Below are 26,642 nucleotides of genomic sequence, written 5' to 3' on the forward strand. Positions count from 1 at the left end.
CCAAAGAAAAACTAGATATTTTTAGCAGTACAACTAAGGACATCTAGTACTATGGTCCCAGATAGAGGAGAGAACATCTATACAGCTACAGAGCCTGTTTAGTTAAATAGCAATAGCAATAGCAGTAGACTTATATACCGCTTCATAGGCCTTTCAGGCCTCTCTAAGCGGTTTACAAAGAGTCAGCATATTGCCCCCAACAATCTGGGTCCTCATTTTACCCACCTCGGAAGGATGGAAGGCTGAGTCAACCCTGAGCCGGTGAGATTTGAACCGCTGACCTGCTGATCTAGCAGTAGCCTGCAGTGCTGCATTTAACCACTGCGCCACCTTGGCTCTTCTAAATCTAGGATGGGAAGCATTTCTAGACAAACAAGAGGTTCAACAAGCATCACCTAGGACAGGGGTGCCAAGCTCACGGCCCGAAGGTGTCACGCACTGGCCACGCCCACCCCCCGTTTTAGCGAAGGGGGAAAAAGTCACGATACATCACGTGACGCCGTGAGTTTAATACCCCTGATCTAGGACATTTGGAATAAAAAAACTTCCTTCTTAGTAATGAAATAAAATAGGCTGTTTTTCCATGTGTTCCATTAATGAAGGGATGGGTGGGGAATATATAACGATAAGGAAGCAGATACCTTGGGTTATTGCTCCTCAACTACAAAGTAATTGTTCCAATCACTTCAATCATCTCTTTTGAACCACTCATTGTAAATAACTGTAAAAAGCCAGTTTGGCCTCTAGTAAAGGTTGGGTTGTTACGGCAACAGACTAGATACAGACTGAGTTCTAGTCCCGCTTTAGGCATGTAAGCCAGATGTGTTATTTTGGGCCAATCAGCAGGGGACAATGAGTTCTAGTCCCGCCTCAGGCATGGAAGCCAACTGAGTGGTTTTGGGCCAATCAGCAGGAGACAACGAGTTCTAGTCCCGCCTCAGGCATGGAAGCAACTGAGTGATTTTGGGCCAATCATCAGGAGACAATGAGTTCTTATCAGGCATGGAAACCAACTGAGTGATTTTGGGCCAATCAGCAGGAGACAATGAGTTCTAGTCCCGCCTCAGGCATGGAAGCCAACTGAGTGATTTTGGGCCAATCAGCAGGAGACAACGAGTTCTAGTCCCTCCTCAGGTATGGAAGCCAACTGAGTGATTTTGGGCCAATCAGCAGGAGACAATGAGTTCTAGTCCCGCCTCAAGCATGGAAGCCAACTGAGTGATTTTGGCCCAATCAGCAGGAGACAATGAGTTCTAGTCCCGCCTCAGGCATGGAAGCCAACTGAGTGATTTTGGGCCAATCAGCAGGAGACAATGAGTTCTAGTCTCGCCTTAGGCATGGAAGCCAGCCAAGTATCTTTGGGCCAATTACCTTCTCTCAGGCCAACTCACATCACAGGATCGTTGTGGGGTAAATCGGAGGCAGAAGGAATAATAGGTATGTTCACTGCCTTGAGTTATTTATTAAAAAAATAATAAATGTGAAACAAAGAAAGGAAAGAGAGAAGCATGGAAAACTTATTTCAATATTTGATGTTCACATAGTAATTTTAACTGGTTTTATATCGGTAAATGGTTCTCAAGTCATATTGATTTGATAGTCAAGACACAGCCGTGAAAATCTATACCAGATTCATTCACCAATCTCTAGTAAAAACCTTGTTTGCATTTTCATTATTGAATTATCAAATTTGTTCATTATATCAATGATAAGTTTACTTTACACCATTTCTATCTCTGGAACTCATGAAATACTAGAAGCGCAAGGCGTCATCATCCACTACCATATTCAGCAATTTATCTTAAGTTGATTTTGTGGCTTCCTTGCTGATTTGTTACATCCACAAATCCAACTGTGGCCACTTAAGACTTTGAAGCAGACATGAACACATTAAGACCCACAATAAGCGTTTCAAAAGCATGCGTGCATAATTTAGTCAGATTTAGACAGGCAAATATAAATCAATTTCCCCATCTTAAATCCATACTGAATTGTTTCCACATTCAGCCTGTCTTTTAAGAATGAAGTTTTATGTTTCCATATTCATGGAAGAATAAATGCATTTTAACATCCGTTTCTCCCACTATATACATTTTTGTCTCAAGTTATTTTTGCCAATATATTCATTTCTGCACATTTCTTCGTATATTCCTTCTGTGCATCTCTCTCTCTCTTTTTCTCTCCCTTTTGCATATTAATGTTTGCACAGTAATACATGTATGTCTGCAAAGTTGTGAGAACTGCAAGTGGCAAATAGCTCTACTAGGATTCACATACTGAGACAGAAAATTCCCATTAAAATGAGAATCAACTTCTCTCCCATAAAATGCAATACAGGGTTTAGTTGTGGTTTAAAGGCAGATTTGGACCAACACATGTCTGATCAGAGTTTTGGAATTTATTTTTCAACTCGTCCACCTGTCTACTTACTATAGGGACTCCAATCTTACTAAGCCACCAACACCCTTGGAATTTAAGATTAAGAGCCTTCACACATGAAGACCATTCACAATGCCGCAACAGACTACAGGATTCAGGTGACCCTGAGGGCAGAGATAAACCCCCAAGTGGCCTCAATGCCCACTCCCTAGAGTCCCTAGGTAGTGGGCGGCCTACAAATTTTATTAAATTGGAAATTGGAATTGGCAATGACTCTCAGAAAGAGAACTAACAAACAGATGACTGCAAGGATTATAAATCCTTCCATTCTCCACCATTCAGTCAGAACTGAAGAAGCTTCTTGGATGCGAAGCGAAACGTCTTCAAGGAAAAACAAAGAAAGTACAGTTTTGAAAGAAAGCGCCTTTGACACAATAAGCATGGCAAACAGAAAATATCTACTGGGGTTCCACAACAAAACCGCGGACGACAAAATCGCGGTCGACGAAAGCGCGTATGTGACGTCATCACAGCGCGACGAAAAAGATAGAAAAATGTAAAAATAAAGCTAAAAACTTACCCTACCCCCCCCAAACCTAACCCTAAACCTAACCCTAAACCTAACCCTTAACCTAACCCTAAACCTAACCCTTAACGTAACGAAAAACCTAACGCTAACCCTTAACCTAACGCTAAACGTAACGCTAACGCTCTAACCCTTAACCTAACCCTAACCCTTAACCTAACCCTAACCCTTAACCTAACCCTAACCCTAACCCTTAACCTAACCCTTAGCTTTATGTGAATCGGCTTGCTGTAATTTAATTTTTATTTCAATTTTTCGATCTTTTTCGTCGCGTTGTGATGACGTCACATGCGCGATTTCGTCGACCGCGCTTTTGTGGAACGCGCTTTTGACGGGTCACGATCTACTGGCAAGGCAGCACTGTTTTCTAACACCATCATGGTTCCTATCACTTAAGCCAGCTTTGGCTCTCTCTCTTTTTTTAAGGGAAATAGGCAAACCAGGAAACAAAGCACTCCATAGTAACTTCTCCCTTCTTTCTTTTTAACACAGAAAGCATCTGGAACCTTGAAGGTGGAGACAGAACCATTACTGGACACCAAAACATGCTTTGTTGGCAGCCTGCTAAATTCTGAGTTTTCATTAAAACGATCTAAAAAAAAAGACTAAACTAGATTAGTTACCAGTAGAGCCATAGACATACTGAAATCCATTGGCAATTCTACAGACCTCTCTGCTTCACTTTTTCTAATATGTCTGCAAACGAAGGGACTCAATGGAAGGGAACAAGCAGGAGACAGACAGACTGACATATTCCCTACAATTTCTACCTTTTGCTATGAAATGGTCCTGAATTATCAGATTTTGAATACCCCTGGCTTCAAAGGTACAATAAGCTCTTCTCGTCATCAATCTATACTTTTTTATTTCAAGTTCATATAGAGGTAATTTGCCTGGGCAAATGGGGACTGCAGCCAAGAAATTAGAAGACACTTGCTCCCAGGGAGGAAAGCTATTGCAAATCTAGGCAGCATATTAAAAAGCAGAGACATCACCTTGCCAACAAAAGTGTGTATAGTTGAGGCTATGGTTGTCCCAGTTGCAATGGATGGCTGTGAAGTTTGGACCATAAGAAAGACTGAGTGCCAAAGAATAGAGGCCTTTGGTGCTGGAGAAGACTCCTGCGAGTCCCTTGGACTGCAAGGCCATCCAAACGGTCAGTCCTAGAAATCAACCCTGACTGCTCTTTAGAAGGCCAGATCCTGAAGAGGAAACTCAAGTACTTCGGCCACCTAATGAGAAGGAAGGACTCCCTGCAGAAGAGCCTCATGCTGGGAAAGATGGAGGGCAAAAGAAGAAAGGGATGACAGAGAATGAGGTGGCTGGATGGAGTCACCAAAGCAGTCGGCGTGAGCTTAAATGGACTCCACAGGATGGTAGAGGACAGGAAGGCCTGGAGGAACGTTGTCCACAGGGTCGCAATGGGTCAGGCACGACTTCGCAACTAACAACAACATACAGGTAATCCTCAATTTACAATCATAACTGGAACCATTTCCGCTGTTGAGCAATGTAGGTGTTGAGTGAGTGGTCCTATCTCCTTCTGCCACAATTAAGCAAATCATTGCAGTTGTTAAGTGAATCACAGTCCTTAGGTGAACCTGGCTTCCCCCACTGACTTTGCTTGCTGTAAGCTGGCTAGGAAAGTCACAAATGGCCATCAGGTGACCCTGGGAGGCTGCAACCAATACATGCAGTTGCAGCAAGCGTCGTAAGTGTGAGGACCAGTTGCACAGCCCTTGCAACTTTGAATGGCTGCCAAACAAATGGATCTAAGTCGAGGGTATCTGTACTACCGTGTTTCCCCAAAAATAAGACAGGGTCTTATTTTGACCCCTGAAATAAGCGCTTGGCCTTATTTTCGGGGAGGTCTTATTATTTTTGAGGTGCAAGAGGCGTCGAGCCTGCTCACCTCATGGCTGCTGCTGTGTCGCAATATTTTCAGGGAGGGCTTATTTTCAGGGGAGGGATCATTTTAGCGCATGCACTCAAAAGCCCGATTGGGCTTATTATCTGGGGAGGTCTTATTTTGGGGGAAACAGGGTAGCAAAACCTAAATATGCATCTTGAGTCACCTATGGATACCTTTGTAATCCTCGACTTAAAATCATTTGTTAACCAAAGTTAAAATAGCACTGTAAAAAGTGACGTATAACTGTTTTTCACATTTATGACCACTGCAGCTTGGACAAGTGACCAAAATTTGGACATTTGGAAACTAGCTCGTTTATGACGGTTGCGGTGTCCTGGGGTCACGTGACCTTCTGACAAGCAACGTCAACGGGGAAGCCAGATCCACTTAAAAAAACGTGTTACTAACTTAACAACTGCAGTGATTCACTTAACCACTATGGCAAGAAAGGTCATAACATGGGGTAAAACTCACTTAAACTGTCTTGCTCAGCAACAGAAAGTTTGGACTCTATTGTGGCCGTAAATCCACAATTAAGAAAGACCACCTATGTCAATGCTGGCCCAGTATCTTCCATTAACCAGCAAAGACCAGTTTCTGGTATTGCTTACAACAATTAGAGTTGATGTCACTTCTCATGTAACCGACAGGACAGTACCAGAGATTGGTTTATCTGTGATTTATTATAACTGCATTTGAATATTTATTATATTAGCTTTATGTTAGCTTTCAGGTGATTTTTACTGTTTACATTCTGCTTTGATGATGTTTCATTTTTGTGAGCTGCCTTGAGTCAGATGGGAGTGCATAAATGGTTTAGTAAATAAAGAATATGGAAATATTAAGTCAGAATATGAATTCTATGAAAACAGCTGTAGGGTAGAACTTGGCAACTATTCAGAGCAATGCTCCAAAGCAAAGTGTAGTAATGATTGCACAGGTAGTCCTTGACTTACGGCCACAATTGAGCCCAAAGTTTTTGTTGTTAGGCGAGACATTTGTTAAATGAGTTTTGCCCCATTTTACAAAACCTTTCTTAATACAATAATACAATAGCAGAGTTGGAAGGGACCTTGGAGGTCTTCTAGTCCAACCCCCTGCCTAGGCAGGAAACCCTATACCATTTCAGACAAATGGCTGTCCAACATTTTCTTTAAAACTTCCTGTGTTGGGAGCATTCACAACTTCTGGAGGCAATTTCTGTTCCGCTGATTCATTTTTCTAAGTGTCAGGAAATTTCTCCTTAGTTCTAAGTTGCTTCTCTCCTTGATCAGTTTCTACCCATTGCTTCTTGTCCTGCCCTCAGGTGCCTTGGAGAATAGCTTGACTCCCTCTTCTTTGTGGCAACCCCTGAGATATTGGAAGATCGTGACCCATCAAAACCGCGGAGGACAAAATCGCGCTCGACGAAAGCGCGCATTTGACGTCATCACAGCGCGACGGAAAAAATTAAAAATTGAAATAAAATTAAAATTAAAGCAAGCCGATTCACATAAAGGTAAGGGTTAGGTTTAGGTTTAGGGTTAGGTTAAGGGTTAGGGTTAGGTTTAGAGCGTTAGGGTTACGTTTAGCGTTAGGTTAAGGGTTAGCGTTAGGTTTAGCGTTAGGTTAAGGGTTATGTTTAGGGTTAGATTTAGGGTTAGGTTAAGGGTTAGGTTTGGGGGGGTTAGGGTAAGGTTTTCGCTTTATTTTTACATTTTTCGATCACAGCGCGATGTTTTCGTCGCGCTGTGATGACGTCAAATGCGCGCTTTCGTCGAGCGCGATTTTGTCCTCCGCGGTTTTGTGGTGGAATCTTGGAAGATTGCTATCGTGTCTCCCCTAGTCCTTCTTTTCATTAGACTAGACATACCCAGTTCCTTGCCACACATTTGTTAAGTGAATCCCTGCAGTTGTTAAGTTTGTAACTGGTTAAGTGAATCTGGCTTCCCCGTTGACTTTGCTTGTCAGGTCATCACAAAAGAGGATCACATGACCCACAGACACAGCAACGGTTATAAATGTGAGTCAGTTGTCAAGCATCCAAATTCTGATCACATGATCATGGGGATACTGCAAAGGTTGCAACTTTGAAAAAACGGCCATAAGTCACATTTTTTCAGTGCCATTTGAACGGCCACTAAACAAACTGTTGTTAAGTCGAGGACTACCTGCGTAGAAAACGAATGCAGAATGCGTCATAAAAGTTGTTGAATGCCAACACCAAAGTCACGTTTTCCCAGCAAGAGCAAGATCTGAGCTTATTTTTACAGGCCCCCTAAAATCAGACTACAGCAGAATTTAGTCACCGATACTCAAATGTTTTTGTTTTTTAATCACAAGGTCAGCAAGTACACACTTCTCTGCAGCGGTGTATTATAAAACCTCTAAACCAAAACCCTTATACATTTCAGAAACGCTCCTTCATTCTCCGTGTTGCAGATAGTCATCGGTACGATTTGCTTTGTTGTCGTTTAAAACGGAAATATTGTAAAACTCTGAATTCCATTTAATATTTCTACACTGAAAGGAGCTGCGTGCATTATATTAATTGGGTTATAAGCAGCTGCTTGCAAAAAGCTTCATGTCAGGGGTGAAATCAACTTACCTTCGCTACCGGTTCGGGCGATGTGAGCGCACATACGTAGGACTTCGATCAGCTGTGACACGCAATTTAAATTAGCTACAAAGCAGGAAATCCGACGATTCTAGCTACCGTATTTTTCAGAGTATAAGATGCACCAAGAATTTGAAGAGGCAAATTAAGAAGAAAAGTTTTTGCACTCTGCAGGCCTCCCAAAAATGGCCCGTTTTTGTCAAAAAAAAAAGGGGGGGGGGTGCATGCATAGCCTTTAGGCGGCTTGTAAATAGCAACAGCAATAGCAGTTAAGACTTATATACCGCTTCATAGGGCTTTCAGCCCTCTCTAAGCGGTTTACAGAGTCAGCATATCGCCCCCACAGTCTGGGTCCTCATTTCACCCACCTCGGAAGGATGGAACGCTGAGTCAACCTTGAGCCAGTGAGATTAGAACCGCTGAACTGCAGCTAACAGTCAGCTGAAGTGGCCTGCAGTACTGCACCCTAACCACTGTGCCACCTCGGCTCTTGTAAAGTGTTCCTGGGTGATGGGGGGGGCAGAAACGAGAAAAAAACAGCCCATTTTTCACTCATTTTTGCCCTCCCCAGGCTCCAGGAGCACCCCGGAAGCCTCCTAAAGGCTATGCATGGCCATTTTGGTGAAGGGGGCAGGATTTTGGGATGCCAAAAATGCTGCATTCAGTGTATAAGACGCACCCAGATTTTCACCTTTTATAAGGGGAAAAGGTGCGTATTATACAATGAAAAATACGGTAATATAAATCGCAAGTCACAGCTGATCGTTGGAAATACCCGTTCGCCCGAACTGGTAGCATTTATTTTTACTACCGGTTCAGGCGAACAGGTAGCATTTCACGCCTGCTTCATGTTCTGATCACGAGGGATGGTGCAAGCATCATAAATACATACCAGTTGCAGCAAATGTCCCAAGTGTGAGGACCGGTTGTAAATCACTTTTTGTGGTGCCTTTGTAATCACGATTCGCACGCAGGCACGTGGGTGCGTCTGCCCCTCCCACAAAACCGTCCCCCTCTTCCCCCTACTCCGGGCTGCCAACCCGGAAAAATTGGGGACTCAACTCTACAGGCAGCACCTGAATCCCAACCTACCAAGCAAAACACTCAATAACGTTAATGGGGGGGGGGGGGAGGATAGACAAATACCACAGAGCCACGCAGCCAATTGCTCATCATTGACACAAGACACTTTCTGGCTGCTCCTTTTGCCACCTTTGGGAGTCCCTGATTTCTGTCCTGTGCTTCCTCCTCTCAGAGGCTCGTCCAGGGGGCTCTTACAGTACAGGTGGTCTAAGAGCTCTGTGCCAAAGACGTCCGTGCCGATAGGCCCTTCCACTTCCATCTGACTACGGCAGTCTTCGTTCTGGACTGACTCCGTCACAGGACCGTTAGTGCAAACGTCATCGCTTGTGCCCAAATCCAACTTGGGGGACTCCAGGTCCACCTCGTCGGAACCCAAAACCTGTCTGGAATCTTCCTCGTCGTGCCCCGAAACGGAGATTTCTTTTTCTGTTGCGATGAAAATGTCTTCGGGGCAGCTGTCCAAGGACGGCATCTCCCCTACATCCGCCCTAGGCAGGGCCTCCGTCCCGGAAGGAGGACTTTTCTGCAAGTCCGGAAGCAGGCAGGTTTCCACGATACCGTTTTGATCTCGGGGCGCCAGGTTCTTGTAATGGAGCTGCCTACAGTGGAACAGTCTCTCCTGTGTAAGACAAGCGTCATGCCGGCACGTTCGACTCTCCTCAATAAGTGGTCCTGGCATGTTACTGTTCATATCGGAGACGCGGAACAGGTCCCAAGGAGAGTTACGCTTGGGTTTCTGTGAAGGAAGCGAGGCCGCGCGGTCCCCTGCGAAGGCCTCCGCTTGCTGAGCCTCTTGCCAATCCCTGGTCACTTTCGCCGCCCAACTCAGCTTGCTTTTGTTCAACTGACACGTTTTCCCTCTCCGAAGCTTGGGAAGAGATTTTGCAATTTTAATTCGAAACTTAACCAGAGAAAGTTTTTTATGCATCATAAATGGGAATCTTTTTAAAGTACACTGGTTGAATTTAGGCCGTCGGGCAATCAAGAGGCCGCCAGTTCCATGTTGCTTCAGTCCTCGGCAACAATATTTTCTCGTAGAGTTATTCAGAATTATGATTCTGTTGTGTTTTCCGTCATTGTGACGGCCTCCCCTGTTTGAAGCGAGACTGCGCCTTTTAAGCGACAAACCGCTGGCCTCAGGGCTGCACGGCTTGTCTCGACAAACCGTTGAGTCAACCCCTAAGCCAATGTATTTAGCCAATAGCTCCCTCTGGCAAGGTGTCCCGCAAAGCCCCCTAGACTCTGAACAGGGTCTTCCACAGCTGGAGAAAGGGGTTTGGAAGCTATTCTGTGGACATGTGCAATTCTGAATAAATCCAACTGGCAGATTTATATTGAAGAATGCATCAGGAATCCAACTCCTCTGGTGCACAAGAGCCCTCCTTCTGTATGGTTTAGTTTGTTTCGCCTTGAAAGATGTCAAATTGCTTCGCTTCCTTCTTCTAAGTAGAGGCAGACGCCTCCTCTGGAAGCAGCGTGGTTTCGGCCCCCAAAGTCCCGCAGTCCATGTTCGACAATTGGCCAGCAACAGACTTCTCCACTGCAAGTTTTGACTATGCTCTTTCATTTTTCTGCAGCATTATGATCCCAAAGTGAAGCTGCAAATGAAAAAAAAAAAGAGGGACAGAATTACACAACAGAATACATGCAGATTGTCTCATTTACCGTTCTCCAGTAATGTATAGGTAAGTACTCCACAATTTACAACCACAACTGAGCCCCAAAATTCTGTTGTTAAAGTGAGGCATTTGTTAAGTGAATTTCACCCCATTTTATGACTTTTCTTACCACGGTTGTTAAATGAATCATCACAGCTGTTAAGTTAGTTGTACAGCTTTTAAATGAAACGTGGCTTCCCCGTTGACTGTTTGTCAGAAGGTCGCAAAAGGGGGTCACATGTTCCCTGGACAATGCAACCGTCATAAACATGAACCAGTTGAAGCATCTGAATTTTGATTATATAATCATGGGGATGTTGTGTGAAAACGGTTGTAGGTCATTGACGTTGTAAGCGAATGGTCAACTAAACAAAAGTTCTGACCTAGGCTTCCCCAAAAACCACGAAGCAGATTCCTGGCAAAACCCCTTTTATTAAACAAAAGTGAATTCCTCCCATTCACATTCAGCAAAGGCCTGGTGAACAGTCTTTCAAAGGTGAAGTTATGTTCACAGACCTTATCTGGCTTGGAAAGCTGCCATGTAAATATTTTCCAAACGCAGTGCGGTGCAAGGAAAGACTTGGCATAAGTCTCTGAGATTCACGGACAGATCTTCAGAGTCCTGAAAGCTGGCAACAGGTTCAGACAATAAGGAGGCTGGGGAGGAACCTGGGCCAGTCCTGGAGTCTGGGGAAGGCTCTGATGAGGGCTCTGGGTTGGAGGCAGAGAGAGGGCGAGGGCCGTCTGCCAGTTATCAGCCGCCTTCAGAGTCAGACATCAGTGAGGCGGACGAACAGCTGGAGCCTGTTCCCAGTGTGCTCATGCGCAGAGTTGCCAAAGGTAACAGCTAAGGAACAAGGGCTAATTTGGGAGTAAGGCCACAGGTGGACGGTGAAGGCTCCTCCCATAGGAATAAAAGGAGACAATTAGTTCATTCCTGCATTCTTGACAAGTATTGCAACTTCTGAAAGATATCGGCCTGGCCACTAACCAATCCTGATAAAGGTCGGTAATTGTGAACTATCTTGAAAGACTGTGGACCGGGGCTTTGCTGGAGAAGAATTCACTGTAAATTAAATAAAAGAGGCTTATCGGGACGAGGACTCAGCTTCATGCTGCTGGGGAAGCCTAGGCCAGAACCGACAACTGGTTCATACCTTTGACCATTGCTGTGTCCCACAGTGATGTGACCTTTTGACAAGCAAAATCAATGGAGAAGCCCAATTCACTAAATAACCGTGTTACTAACTTATCTAACTGCAGTGATTCACTTAACAATGGTGGCAAGAAAATGGAAAAAAGGTCACTTGATAAATGTTTCACTTAACAACAGAAATTCTGGGCTCCACTGTGGTTGTAAGTCGAGGACTACCTGTATCTCAGCCATGAAATTGCTAGGCATCCTTAGGCAAACCACTGTGTATCCAGACAATGGTCTGATTTGCAGTAACTTATTACAGGAATAAAGTGGGGAAGTGATCTAATTTTATTTCAAGGCGTATGGGAAGAGCCTTGATTGGAACACTTGAAATCTGTTCTATAAACAATGATCCGATTACAATCTCACTCCCACACAGTTTTAATCATCTCTTTCTTCAGTGCTGCCTTTTCTACCCTATCCATTCACACTCCTTCCCAGTCACCACCACCACCACCACCACCCCGGCAAATGTCCTTCAGATATTTCGGATCATTGTTGTTAGGAGCAGGGGTGGTTTCCTGCCAGTTCTAACCTCTTCCATAGAAGAGGTTCCCCAAATCAACATTGCCGTTTAGAACCGGTTCCAGCTCCCTCCCTCTGCCCGTCCGCACATCATCAAGATGAAGAGCAAGAGGAGGAATTCTGGGAGTTGAAGTCCACAAGTCTTAAAGCTGTCACGTTTGAACACCCCTGGGGTTTTTTTTCTAAAGGGTTAGGAGTGCAAGGGTCTTGTAACTTGACAGCTTTAAGACTTGTGTGCTTCAAATCCCAGAGTTTCTGAGCCAACATTTTGGTTGCCAAGCAAGAGCGTTGTTAAGTGAGTTACACCACATTTTACAAGTTGACCACACCCACCCAGTCACATGGCTGGCAAGCCACTCCCACAAAGCAGGCCACAACTACAGAAGAGGTTCTAAAAAAAATTGAAAATTGAAAATTGGTTAGGAGCCTTGAATCAGGAACAAAAACTGAACTGGCTATTTGAACTCAAAATCCCAATACAAAATACCATTTACACCGAAGACTACATCCGTAACTGCGGCCGGCATGACTCAAATCATTGCCATTTGTGTATAACTGTCTCATCCTTTGGAGGTATCACTCTCAGATCTCAGAAAACCAGTCTTGAAGCCCTCTGTACCAATAGCTGTGGTGATATGTAATGTAGGAGCCAAACAAAGGTGAGCTGATCTTTTATTACAGCAGGTGACTGAAGCAATCAGCTTTTGTCCTATCAAGGTCATCTTTACCACTGAGAGCTAATCAGTGCAGAGCTCATTCAACCCCACCTTGCAGTAATAATAATAAAGAATCTCGGGGTAAAAAAAAAAGTGTGGGGGGGGGAGATGAAGAAAAAGGACTGATGGGCAGAAAGAAGGGAAATCTTCTGAACTGGTTTACAAAAAATGAAAGACCAGGTGCTTGCTAAGTAAAAAAAAGAACATTCCTTTTTAATTCCTCTGAAGACAGAGAGCCAGCTAAAATGGAGGATTGCAAAATTGCAACGCCATCCAGAACATACACAACTCACAGGATATAAAATTATGCTTGTTTGGTAGTACAAGATTTCTAAAAATCATGAGGATTCCCACCCACCCACCCAAAAAATTGTGTGTGATGCTTATTCCTCCAATCTGGATTAATAGTGTAACTGAAATATGTATTTAAATCATTCGTAACAAGGTGCCAATCCAAAAACCGTATGTTCTGAGCTTTAAATGAATGTGTATTTAATGATCAAAACTCCAAGTACCTCCAACGTTCACTATTCAAAACATGTAAAATGGGGACTTAAAAAGCAGCACTTTGCTGCTTCCTCATGCTCTATTTTAAGGACCACAAAAGTAGGCAGGCTGCCACATGGTACTTTAGTCTTAAATCTACAGAGAAACTGCACATATTTAAAGGAAGTGAAGAAGTCCATGGTTTGTAACACAGTGTTGCTGGCCCTAACATTTTCTGTTCTCTAGAATGTTCTCACTCCAAAATGTGCAGGTTAAGGCATCAGGCTAGGAACCAAGAAACTGAGTATAATAAATCCATTCCTAGGCCTGAAAGCTATCTGGGTAACTTTGGGCCATTTTCTCTCCTTCCAACCCATCTCACAGAATTGTTGTTGCGGAGAAAATAAGAGGAGGGAGGAGTATTAAAGTGTGTTCATCGCCTTGCATTGTTTATAAAAATAATAAAGGTGGAATATAAATATTGCATTATTTTCATTGTGTTCCTTTGTCATGGCTTATTTTATTCTGTTATTTTAGTTCTGCTTTCCTTTTCTTCCTTTTTATTGTTGTAAGCTTCAACAAATGCGCCTTCAGCCTGAATTGTTTGCAAGTGCCTGTCTCGGCTATGTATATTGACTATCGGATTTTTAATATTCCGATTATTATTGTGTTCTGATTTATCCCTGCTTCATTATTCACTGGCACGTCTCGAGTGGGTTGTCCACAATTTTTGGAAAATAAAATTAAGTAACACTACTACTGGGTTTTCAGTTTCACAAATGCCATACAGAAAATTATGTAGGTTTATCTCTTTGCTAAGCTTTGGAGGAATAACTGGAAAAATGTTAACTGTGCAAACATGTGCATCAGAAAGAAGCAGCAAGACAAAAAAATTTTTTGCTGTTATGTCGCAGCTACTGTGTGAGTCTATTGCTGTTGCTTCTTTAGTATCTGTTTTCTGATGGATGCTTTAAACAATGCATTGATTGTCAAAGTTGCTTAATTATTCTTCCAGTGTTAAAAAGGCGTTTTAAAATAGGGGAAAAAAACCCTCTCCCCTACCCAATTTTTCTATAGGTTGAGTGGTGGTAGTACTTAGTCTAGACCACATCCTACTTTGTGGCTCACTGCTATAAAACAAAGAAGGAAAGGGACTATTTCAAATTTCCATGATGAAAATAACAAAACACCTACCGTATTTTTCGGAGTATAAAATGTACCTTTCCCCCCCACTAAAAGAGTATGGAAATGTTGGTGCGTCTCATACACCAAATACAGCCATTTTGGGCCTCCCGAAGCCCCGCCTCCACATCTCTTTTTTGTGAAAAATGGGCGAAAAACAGACCGTTTTTGCAAAAAACTGAGGCGTTTTTGCCTTCCCCCAGCTGGTTTTCTGCCCGTTTTTCGCAAACATGGGGGAGGGTTGCCTTCCCCCTGCTGGAGCCTGCAGAGTGCTCCTGGGGGCTGGAGAGGACAAAAACTTTTTTTTTCTTACATACCTCTTCGAAATCTTGGTGCATCTTATACACCGGTGCGTCTTATAGTCTGAAAAATACGGTATTCTTTTCCCCAAGCGTTATTTTTCTGGAACATACTTTTACAAATTTTACATTTTACAAATAACTACGTTAGTTTCTAGCCAATTTTCCTGAATGTATGCTTTTTGTATATCCTTGCCATTAAAAAGGAAAGATTTTAGCTGTACTTGTACTTGACGCCTCTTCACCCATCGTGGGTATAGGCGACTTCCATGGAAATTTGACGCCACTGTGTACGGCGATCCATGGAAGCTGTTTCGGCTGGATATACCCAAGGGGATGCCAGTCCCAAGGGTCGACAGAGCCCGATTGGTGGGAACGGGAGCACCACGTGAAGGGGGGCAAGGATAGTTGATGCGCAAAATATACATTGCAACGCTTATTGCAACGCTTATTGCAAAGCCTCTCAACTATCAAACGACAACCCGGCCTTCACGATTTTAGCTGTAAACTTGATTCCACTTTACACAGACGTAGTCCTCGACTTGCTACTCCAATTGAGCCCAAAATTTCTGTCGTTAAGTGAGTTAAGTGAATTTTGCCCCTCTTTATGACCTTTGAACAGTCATTAAATGAATGGCGATAAGTTGAGGGCTACCTGTAATTGTTCCAAACATGCAAACTGATAAAATTTTCCTTGCTGTCTTTTTAACGAAAGTCGACAACAGAAAATTCACCTGAAATGAAATTACGATTTGAGGCCCTTTCCCTAAATACATAAATCAATCAGGTGAATATGCGAAGATCCCCAAATTTAAACTTACACACAGAGAATGCTATTATTTCTGCTTCAGAAAGCTTATGCTTGGTATCAAATAATATATAGCACTGGCTTGGGATTTTCCCCCCAAGGAACTGCAAACAATCGAAATCCTGAAACATGGGCGGGCAAGGATAGTTGATGCGCAAAATATACATTGCAACGCTTATTGCAAAGCCTCTCAACTATCAAACGACAACCCGGCCTTCACGTGGTGCCCCCCCGTTCCCACCAATCGGGCTCTGTCGACCCTTGGGACTGGCGTCCCCTTGGGTATATCCAGCCGAAACAGCTTCCATGGATCGCCGTATCCATTCCTTTACAGTGGCGTCAAATTTCCATGGAAGTCGCCTATACCCACGATGGGTGAAGAGGCGTCAAGTACAGTACAAGTACAAATGAAACATTTTCAGACTTTACCAAGGTTTCACTCTCAGAAATTTTCCTGGCAGTAAGTCAAGGTATTTTCTCAAAGGTCCAAAATATCGGAAGACTATATACATGGTTTCACATGCTGTATATATTTAAAACTCAATTATTAGTAATCTCTTGTTGAAAATGTTTGTCTGCTAAACAGCACGTTTCTGGAAAACTGTACATTTTATTCTTGTGTAAACAGTTACTGACTGACCACATATTGGCAAGTAACAAAAGCAACACAAGCAGAAGTGGGCAATTGTTCAGTGCCAGAAGAACTACTGAAAAATGTGGGGAACTCTAGTTATCTAAGCAGTTTTGCTACATGGGACGGCATAATAATCACAAAAATATAAAAGTATTAAAACAATATTGCAGCACAATGTTCTGGAGAGGTAAAATGGCACATACACCCCCCCCAAAAAATGTTTGGACATGGACTATACTCAGCTTTCTTCCACTTTAGTCCAGCTGTTGAGTCATGACTGGTTTAAAATCCAGGAGAAAAACAACAAACGCATTTCAACTGACTTGCTGCCCTTCAAATCTGCTCAGGCTGCACACTGTACGCAGAAATTAAAATCAAAATATCTGAAAGACACAATTGGAAGATGCCTGCTCTACCCAGAGATGAGGAAAAGTAGCCGAGATTCTGAGATGTTATCATTGGAAACCATTTCAAAAAGTTTGCACACAACTCAAAACCTTCTTCCGTTCGTCCCCCCCACCCCCCAAAATATAACACTGGCAGAGGAGAGAACTGCACATTTTAAGTTCATTGTTCTCAATCGTAAATGAGGATAATGTCATGACATCACTCATTCTCCACCAGCTCGGCTTTGTAAAACTAAATTCAAGCCATCCTGGCCTTGAAACACACCGTTTTCCCAGCAATGTGATAAAAATAGGCTACATTCAAAATTTGCAGAAACCAGGATCCATATCTTTCAGATTTCTTACCCCCTCACCTCAATATCACAGGCCCGTCTCCTACTCTACAAAAAACTTTTTTTTAACATAAAAGGCTTTCTACCAAAATTCTAAACTCAACTTTAAAAATCAGATCACAGATTAATAGCCTGCAAGATGTTAACAAAGAAGTCATCAGCCTTTAAAGCAGTGGTCACCAACTGGCGGGCAGTCCACGAGAAAATTTTGGTGGTCCGCAGAAAACCTATTTGCATTTTCTATATTGCACTAGATACTATTTATCTTTTTAAAAAATTGAAATTATGAATTTAGATGTCCCTGAAGTCCGAAAGGTTGGTGACCCCTGCTCTACAGGATGGAATGTCTGATACTTCCCTGGTGGCTGCAGAGGAAGGATTTCTTTCTCCCTGTGCAAATGGCAAAGGAACCAAAGGAGCAATCTGTTGTTTTCCCAGTCAACTCGTTCATCAGCACTGGAGCTCCATATCCTCTCCTGCATCACTTTCCCTATTGCCTATGGCTGTCGGGGAAGCTGTTAAATACTAGCCTGTTTAAAATTGCTAAATTACAAGCTTGTCACACCCTAGAAATATGCTGCAACATAGACACTGTCCCAAAGTCAGAGCAAGCTGACTTGTAAGTACATGCCAGACCTCAGATTATGAAGGCAAGCAGTACACCGTGCATTTACCGGCACCTGTGCTCTTCCCTGCAATATACCACTTTCAACATACATGGAGTAGGGTGCAGTTCTTTGTTTAACTAAATGCAGTGGTTCACACAACCTGTAGTCCACAGATGTGATGTCAACACGGGGGGATCGTGAAGGCTTGGACCAAATGTTATGATTTCAATCTTGAAGTAGGACTTGGTGGTCCGCGACCACAAAAGGTACTTAAAGGGAGTCAGTGGTGTAGAAAAGGTTGAGAGCCACTGACGTAATGCACTATGAACTTGAAAAGTCTCCATGTTTTTAGAATTAAGCTGATCAGCATCTGGTTAAGACCTTGTCTGGTTCTCTTGGCCAGACTTTTCTTTATGCAAGGGGAAAAGAATAAAGAGTGGAGGAAAGACTGTCCTAAAAATAATTTCCAACAAATCAGATCCTAAGCATATCTAGTTCTTCCACCTACAAAACAGCTCTGGCGAACGGAATTTTATAATGTGAAATCTTTATGCCTTATGGACGTTGACATTTACGAAGATTAAGTCCAAGTAAGTAAGTCCAAATCTTTATGCTTCCTATTCTTCCATCTGCAACCGTTTAATAATCAAGATGGTTGTTTCCACATAAGCTGCCAATGTAACACTCACCCGTTTATTCTTATCCCGCTTCTTAAGTATGTCAGTATAATCAGTACAAGCATGCATATTCACCAGTGACCATTACATCAGTTCTATCTCTTCACGCTGGATTCGGTAAAAGATCTCTGAAATACGAAAATGGCTTTTGACGTTTTCCGAGCACTGTAAAAATCTGTGGAATCAGACCAACCATCCATGCACATCAACATCAATCGCCACCTTTCCATAATGACCCCATCAGGTGGTCTCTTGAGAACCACAAACAAGACACAAAGGGATTTCTCCTGACTAGGAGTTTCTACCAGCATTATCTTACAGGTTGTCTCATCCGCCTTAAATCCACCCATTAGCAACTGTCAGCATAACCTGTGGAAGCACGTTCCATAAATTAAATGTCTGATTTAATTTAAATTTCAACCCCGATCATCAGTTTTATTTAATAACTCAAATATTACGAAGGTAGGATCTGGATCTTCGCACCTCCTTGAATGGAACTATAGCAAAATGCATTGAACCCAAGTGCTTTAAACAGTTCTGGGTCCCGTTCCCCCCCCATCCCCCGCAGCCAAGAGGAATAAAGTGCTTGCCCTTGAAAAAATACAAGAAGTACTTCCAAACAGCTTTTTCAGACATCTTGTGAAAAAAATTCTCAGCAGAAAAGAAAAAGTAAAAAAAAACAACCCACAAAATCTGCTTGGCATCAGCAACTTATTTCTGTACAATTTGCAGCCTGAATGTGTGCACCCCCTTCCCTTCAGGTTTAATTCTAGTAAGGATCTTCAAAGAAGATACACAGCCCTGTCTGTATATCTTTAAAGCAGATGTCATACTTCATGCTCACCCCTGCTTTCTTAGATATATATATATATAATTACCTCCTATTCTGATATTTTTTCATTGGAAAATCTAAGATGAAACATTTATTTTACTGTTACTTTACTGAAAATATGCTTTTATATAAGCATGTATTTATATTCTCTGAATCATCTTTCTGAAATTAGATATATCATCATTTTCACTCCTTTTGCATCCTTATCTTCTCCACACCATAGTGAAAAGAAATCTCAGCAGACAACATTGATTCACAATCTCTTTTAGTTTCCCTAACACTCCCCAGCATGCATATACAGTCATTACTTTCTGGAGCTCTAACCTTCACTGTCAATTTCGATAGTTCCTCTATGGGAAAAGTTTTAGTTCCTGCAGATCACTGGATAATAAAAAAAAGATGTGCATAAGGCTGTAAAGGACTATGAAGCGGTAGATAAGTCTAAGTGTTATTTCCATTCCGACTGCCAGTTATTTAACAGGAAAAGAGTATGTTTTTGCTTCAAGTAATATTATTGAAGGAGAGGGAGGCCAGAGCTCAACCAGATGTGTTTTGTGTCAGAGCGCCAATCAGTTCTTGCTACTACAACATACCTCTTAAGAGCACAGAGAAACCATTAAATTTTTTTTTGCAGGTGGGGTTTTATTTGGCAGCGAGTATCCTAAATAAACAGAAGTCACAATAACCAGCGTTAGGACTCCTTTAAAAAAAAAAAAAACAGCATCAGGTTCTAAATGGCTGGACCTTCAGATTCTATTGAGGAAAGAGAGGAAAATATTGCCTGGGGAAAGAAGCCATGTTCGTTTTGTTGCCTCAAGTCCCTCGGAGTTTTTTTTGTGGACATCTTAAAATCGAAGCCAAGGAAACGGTTCTCATGCTCCCAGGGTTATCGAGATCATCTGGATAGATTTTATTAGAAACATTCCTCTGCTCGCAACAGAATAGCTTATGCCACCAGACTTGAAATTTTGGGCTTAGTGACAACTTCGCCATCTTCGATCCGACCTGAGCGTAGTACATAAAATTATCTGCTACAATGACTGCTTCAGCTTCAACCACAACACAATTGAGCTCACAATAGATACAAACGTATGGTAAACCACTCCAAACACGATTGCAGAAAATACGACTTCAGCAACAGAGTGATAAATGCCTGGAATGCTCTATCTGACTCCGTTGTTACATCCTCAAACCCTCACAGCTTCAACCTTAGACTATCTACTGTTGATCTCACCCCATTCCTAAAAAGTCTGTAAGGGTCGTGCATAAGCCCACCAACAGGCCTACCATCCCTGTCCTAATGTTCCCTTGTATTTGTATCATTTCATGTTTTCATAATCATGTTTATACTTATATCTGTTATCTAATTCATGCTTGACAAAATAAATACATTAAATAAAAATTAAAGCGCCCTCGGAGCTCTTTTGTGGGCACCTTAAAATTGAACCGAAAGGAAACGGTTATCGCGCTCCCGGGGTTATCGAGGTCATCAGAACCGGGGGTGTACTGTGTGTGCCTCTGCTGGATAGATTTCCTGATTGCTTCTTGTACCCGTACCCTATGACTATCCTTAAGTGTTGTACCTTATGATTCTTGACAAATGTATCTTGTCTTTTTATGTACATTGAGAGGTTATGCACCAAAGACAAATTCCTTGTGTGTCCAATCACACTTGGGCAATAAAGAATTCTATTCTATTCTCTCCTCTCTTCCCATTCCTATTCTAGATTTCATTAGAAACGGGCCGAGGGGAGCCTGGCGCTGACCCGAATCAAAGCCCTTTGGGAGCGCAGAGCTTCCCTCCTCTCCCGCCGCCCTCCCCACCTCCCCGGGGAGGCACCTGCTTCCCTCAATGGACGCCCATCCTCGCCACCCTCCCAGGCAATCCTTCCCCAGAAGTTAGGGGGAAAGACACCCCCAACTCCCCACGGGAACCCCCACCCCTAAGAGGATTCCGTCTGGAGGAATTTGGGGGGGTGTCTACTAGGCCGAAAGCCGGCCCTTCCCACCCGTGACTCCCCGCCCCTCCCCCGCAGGAAGCGCGGCGGGGGAAGGCACGCGAGCCCCCGGATCACCACGCCCCCTCCCGCCGCGCGTACCTTCGTCGCTGGGCGCATCCCGGCCTCCGAGAAGGGCTGGTGTCCCCCCACCTCCTGCTCCCGTCCCCCCCTCCCACCACTCTCCCCGGAGCGACAGCACCCGGCAACCGCCTCGGCAACGACTCACGTGGGTCAGGCTCCCACAAGCTACACGGCGGCGACCGGCCCCAGCAAGCCTACGTCATCCTCCAGCGACAAAACCTCGGAAGCGACGGGCGGGGAGAGCGACGGGGGGCGGAAGAGGGAGAGGAGGGAGAGGAAGGAGGGGGCGTTCTGCGCATGCGTCTGTGCGCCGGCGAGAGGGAGGGGAATCGGTACGGGGGCGGAGCAGTAAAGAAAAAAAAACTGGGGAAGCGCTGCCGTCATTTCTGTTAGAGAAAAGAGAGGGAGCAAGGCGCCTGCGCGACCAAATCCCCTCCTTTTTTGGGCGGCTAAGGTGCGCCTGCGCGATTGATTTCCCGTTGCTAGGATACAAGCGGTTCTTCGCTCTCCCCTTCGGGTGTCCAATAAGAAAACGGGGAAAGAGTAGAGAAGAAGCCCCTCCCCTATTTGTGGGCGGGGCATTCTGTTGAAGCGCGTAAAGGCCTCAGTTACGTGTTTATGTTGAATGTCTGAATGATGGGTGGCGCATTTATTTGAACGTCAGAAGAGTGAGTTTGTGGACATGGACCATAACCATGTAGTAGTGCAGAAATGTGAACTCTGCTTTATTAGAGTGGAAATAACTTGTGAGGGCATTGTTTTTAAAAGATTGGACTTTTAATGTAAAGTTAAACATTAAAGTCCTTATTTGACCTCAAGCTTGATACTTGGCAGCCAACTCTCAGCCCAACCCACCTAATAAGGTTGTTGGGATATAAATTCAACCAGTAAACCATCTTTCCAAGCAGCCTCCATGTTTCCAGTGTCTTTTCCCCCACTTGGAACTGAACCCAGAAGGAGATTTCTTCCGACACTAGAAATATTTAGTATTCAGGGGCGAGCATAACTTAGATGGAAACCTGAATGGAGAGGATGATGTTCTGGCAGGTCTCATCTTTCTGAAAAAGGGGGATCTTTCCTGCACTCTTGTCGTATTCTTGCCAGAATATTTTACGCGGCAAGTCTCCTTTCCGATATGCATTGCTGCTTACTGTATATACTCGAGTATAAGCCTAGTTTTTCAGCCCACTTTTTGGGCTGAAAAAAGCCGCCTCGGCTTATACTCGAGTCAGTGAAAAATTTGCCCGAAATGGAGGAGAAAAAGGGGCGGGGCCATGCCGCTGGGTGACACTCGTGAATGGCCCAGTGCCCCTGTGAGTTTCCCCTCCCTCTGTGTCAGTTTGCCGCGCAGCGCGCACCGCACCATCCCCCCTCCTCACGTTCTAATGTAATGCAGGGCTGTCTTACGATTCCCCTTCCTCCCCCTCCTGCCGCTCTGCAACGATGTCCCACCTCCTCCTTGTTATGGCAAGCAGCCACATAGCGATGTCCCACCTCCTCTGGTACAGTGATCCAATGATAGGAATCACTGTGCCGTGTGTCATAGGAGGCGGGACATCGCTCCCGCGGCTGCACGGGACATCATCATCACAGCGGGACTTCAGCATCATGAGGTGAGTGAAGTATTTCATTGAATACACCGCTAGTTTACTGTTTTTCTTTGAAATAAATATTCAAAAACATTATTGGTATCTATTTTTATTTTTGAAATTTACCGGTAGCTGCTGCATTTCCCACCCTAGGCTTATACTCGAGTCAATAACTTTTCCAGTTTTTTGTGGTAGAATTAGGTGCCTCGGCTTATATTCGGGTCGGCCTATACTCGAGTATATACGGTACTTAAGACTTCTCTTTTTTAACTTCTGGGAACTAGGGCCAGCCCTATTATTATATATTTAATTTCACTTGAAGCATTAGGCACAATGTTCACACACTTCATCCAAGGTTTGCACTATCCCTTGAACTAGAAAGTTGACTTTATGAGTCAGCGACACACAAACGATCCAAGCTGAATGGCGCTGGCTGGTTGGTGACTCAGTGTGTGGTGTGAATAACCTGGTTTTTGAATTCACCCGTTTTCTGGGGTGACGTAATGTACCAAAGCATAAATGAAATCAATCTGGCTGGTTTTACATACAATAACACCCCTAGCTACACAGAGAGACAAATTTAGAGGAACTCAAGTCAAGCTTAGCGTGTTTTGCAAATGGAGCCAATGTTGCTTTTACTAACAGGACTAGGCATGTTATGTGAATCAAGGTAAAGGTTCCCCTTGCACGTATGTGCTAGTAGGAGCGGTGCTCTTCTCTGTTTCAAAGCCGAAGAGCCAGCGCCATCCAAAGACGTGGTTCACCGACAAAACCGCGCTCGACTAAACCGCGCCCGACTAAACCTCGTCGCTGATATCATCAACAGGGCAACAACAGCGCGGAGACAGAAGCACGCTGTAAACCCTAAACCTAAAATTAACCCCTAAACCTAAACCTAACCCCCCTAAACCTAATCCTAAACCTAACCCTAAACCTACCCCTTAACCTAACCCTAAACCTAACCCTTAACCTAACCCTAATCCTAATCCTAACCCTTAACCTAACTCTAAACCTAACCCTAACCCTTAACCTAACTCTAAAACTAACCCTAAAACTAACCCTAAACCTAACCCTTACATTAAGTTGAATTGGCTTGCTTTCAAAGCGCTATTTAAAGCGCCCTTCTTTCTCCGTGCTGGCTGTTGTCGCCCTGTTGATGACGTCAGCGACGCGGTTTAGTCGGGCGCGGTTTTGACGGGTCACGCAAAGACGTCTCCCTGGTCATGTGGCCGGCATGACTAAACACAAATGGCACACGGAAAGCTGTTAACCTTCCCACCAAAGGTGGTTCCTATTTTTCTACTTGCATTTTTTTACATGCTTTCGAATTGCTAAGTTGGCAGAAGCTGGGACAAGTCACGGGAGCTCCCTCCGCTATGCAGCACTTAGGGATTTGAACCGCCAAACTGCTGACCTTTCTGATCAACAAGCTCAGCATCTTAGCCACTGAGCCACCGCGTCCCTTCTTCTGTGAATACTGAGGCTCAAATGACTTATTGGATATTACAAAAGAGCATTTCAGCATATTGTTGTCTTTACAGAATCCAAGCAAGGAAGTTTTTTTTTTTTATCTAAAGGGTTTACAGTGGTGGAGAGATGGAGGGAGAATACAGACAGTTCTGGAATTACGGCCACCACTGAGCCCAAAATTTATGTTGATGCGAAACTTAAGTGAGTTTTGCCCCATTTTACAACCTTTTTGGCCACACATTTGTTAAGTGAATCACTGCAGTTGTTAAGTTAATAACATGGTTGTTAAGTGAACCTGGCTTCCCCCTTGACTTTGCTTGTCAGAAAGTCGCAAAAAATGATTGCATCGCCTCGCAACACTGCAACAATCATAAATGTGAGTCAGTTGTCAAGCATCCAAATATAAATCGTGTGACCGTGGAGATGCTGCAATGGTCATAAAGTGTGAAAAGTGATCAAAAGTCACTTTTTTCAGCGCTTTTGTAACTTGGAATGGCCACTAAATGAATTGCTGTAAATCGAGGACTACCCTGTATATGTTTAGTTCAATTTCACTCACTAAGACTTGGTTACAGGTCAAGGAAACACAAAAAGGAAGATTGGCAAAAGTTTCACCAAATGGGGGGATGCGTGCAAGTATTTAAAGTTCAAACAGGTGGCGACCTGCAGATATTTATTAACAAATTGATTACTTAACATTGATCAGTTAACAAATTCTTATTAATATATTAATAGAGTTCACTTTTATTAAGCATTCCTTTTATTTTATGTTTCTTAGCAATAGCAATAGCGGTTAGACTTATATACCGCTTCATAGGGCTTTCAGCCACCTCTAAGCGGTTTACAGAGTCAGCATATTGCCCCCAACAACAATCTGGGTCCTCATTTTACCCACCTCGGAAGGATGGAAGGCTGAGTCAACCCTGAGCCGGTGAGATTTGAACAGCCGAACTGCAGAACTGCAGTCAGCTGAAGTAGCCTGCAGTGCTGCATTTAACCACTGCGCCACCTCGGCTCTCTTGTGTTAAGCGATGTCATTTCACATTCATGAGTTTATATCAACCTACCAAAACAACATAAAAATGTTCCATCCCCACGTCGGAGTTTTATGCACAGACCTGTTTGGGAACGCATTCAGTCAAATATATTTATAGATCCTTTTCGGATCGTTGCTTTTCTTGTCAGTTGGCCAACTTACTCCGTCTAGGGAGGGGTTAAGGTTACGGTGGGGAAGGTTTTCCTGGGAAGGATGAGTGGGAGCACAACAGGAAGGGTGCGCCAAGAGGGCCCAAACTCAAAGCCGCAAAGAAAGAATTACAATGGGAACGTAAACTGCAAGAAGCAGGAACATGGGAAAGGTCAACACAATGAAAGATTACATGAATCAACAGCTCCAGGGATTCTCAGATAAAAACCATATGGTATCCTGGGGTCCCAGGAGATCTCCAGGGGCCCACAGGTGAAAAACATAATGGGGACCACAACATGTACCAAGGGACCACAGGAAAACAAACTTTGTAGATCAGTGTTTCTCAACCTTGGCAACTTGAAGATGTCTGGACTTCAAGTCCCAGAATTCCCCAGCCAGCGAATGCATTCGCTGGCTGGGGAATTCTGGGAGTTGAAGTCCAGACATCTTCAAGTTGCTAAGGTTGAGAAACACTGCTGTAGATAGTCCTCAACTTAACGCCTTAATGAAACCTACCTATCATGCCTCAGTGGCTAAGACACTGAGCTTGTTGATCAGAAAGGCCGACAGTTCAGTGGTTCGAATCCTTAGTACAGGTCTCCTGCGTGAGCAGGGGGTTGGGCTAGATGACCTCAAAAGGTTTCTTCCAACTCTTTTACTGTTTACTGTTCCAAAGTCATATTGGTTGCAAGTTGGGTCAACCACATGACCCCCAATTTTACAATCTTTTTTGCAGCAATTGTTTAGGGGTTTTGTTTTGCTCTTCAGAATACATTTTTCTTAGGTTATAAAGTATTATAAGTTATAAAATAAAAATGCAAATAAGAGGACAATGAAGGGGAAGGGGAAAGGGGAAAGAAAAGTGAGGAAGGGTAGGGAAAGAAAAAGGAACATTGAGCCAAGGTGGCGCAGTGGTTAAATGCAGCACTGCAGGCTACTGCTAGATCAGCAGTTCAGCGGTTCAAATCCCACCGGCTCAGGGTTGACTCAGCCTTCCATCCTTCCGAGGTGGGTAAAATGAGGACCCAGATTGTTGGGGGCAATATGCTGACTCTCTTTAAACCGCTTAGAGAGGGCTGAAAGCCCTATGAAGCGGTATATAAGTCTACTGCTACTGCTATTGCTATATTGACTTCCGACTGTCACTATCGGTTACAGTAGAATAAGGCATTAATAACAAATCACAACTTTTTGTTTTACCAGAATGGCATTTTGCAATTGTGAAGTGAGCACTGCAACTGGTCCAGCGATACGCTGTGGACCGCTTCTGTCATAAAACATGTACATGTGACCACACTGGCAATTGTTCTGACCGAGGCTTCCCCAGAGCATGAAGCAAACTCCTGGTCCCGACAAAAACCCCTTTTATTAGTTTGCTGTGAATTCTTCTCATTC

General features: G+C 43.7%; 1 protein-coding gene across 2 annotated transcripts in view; it reads right to left on the reverse strand.

Moving 5' to 3' along the window:
* SENP5 (SUMO specific peptidase 5) overlaps nucleotides 1–21,240 on the reverse strand; it is a 52,210-nt gene extending 30,970 nt beyond the window's left edge. The window contains exons 1-2 of one of the 2 annotated variants that reach the window (XM_087725157.1): nucleotides 21,145–21,240; nucleotides 8,620–10,154 (exon numbers count right to left, since the gene is read on the reverse strand). In XM_087725157.1, coding sequence (XP_087581283.1) covers nucleotides 8,620–10,123 — 1,504 coding nt within the window. In that variant the 5' untranslated portion in view covers nucleotides 10,124–10,154; nucleotides 21,145–21,240. Of the gene's footprint in view, nucleotides 1–8,619; nucleotides 10,155–21,017; nucleotides 21,100–21,144 lie in introns of those variants that run through there. The other variant, XM_087725156.1, reaches the window with a different exon arrangement.
* Between the last annotated feature and the right edge of the window lie 5,402 nt (nucleotides 21,241–26,642).

Source organism: Thamnophis sirtalis, unplaced genomic scaffold, assembly GCF_051295495.1.
Source record: "Thamnophis sirtalis isolate CommonGarterSnake01/CBP01778 unplaced genomic scaffold, rThaSir2_p1.2 scaffold_11, whole genome shotgun sequence".
Taxonomy (NCBI): Eukaryota; Metazoa; Chordata; class Lepidosauria; order Squamata; family Natricidae; genus Thamnophis; species Thamnophis sirtalis.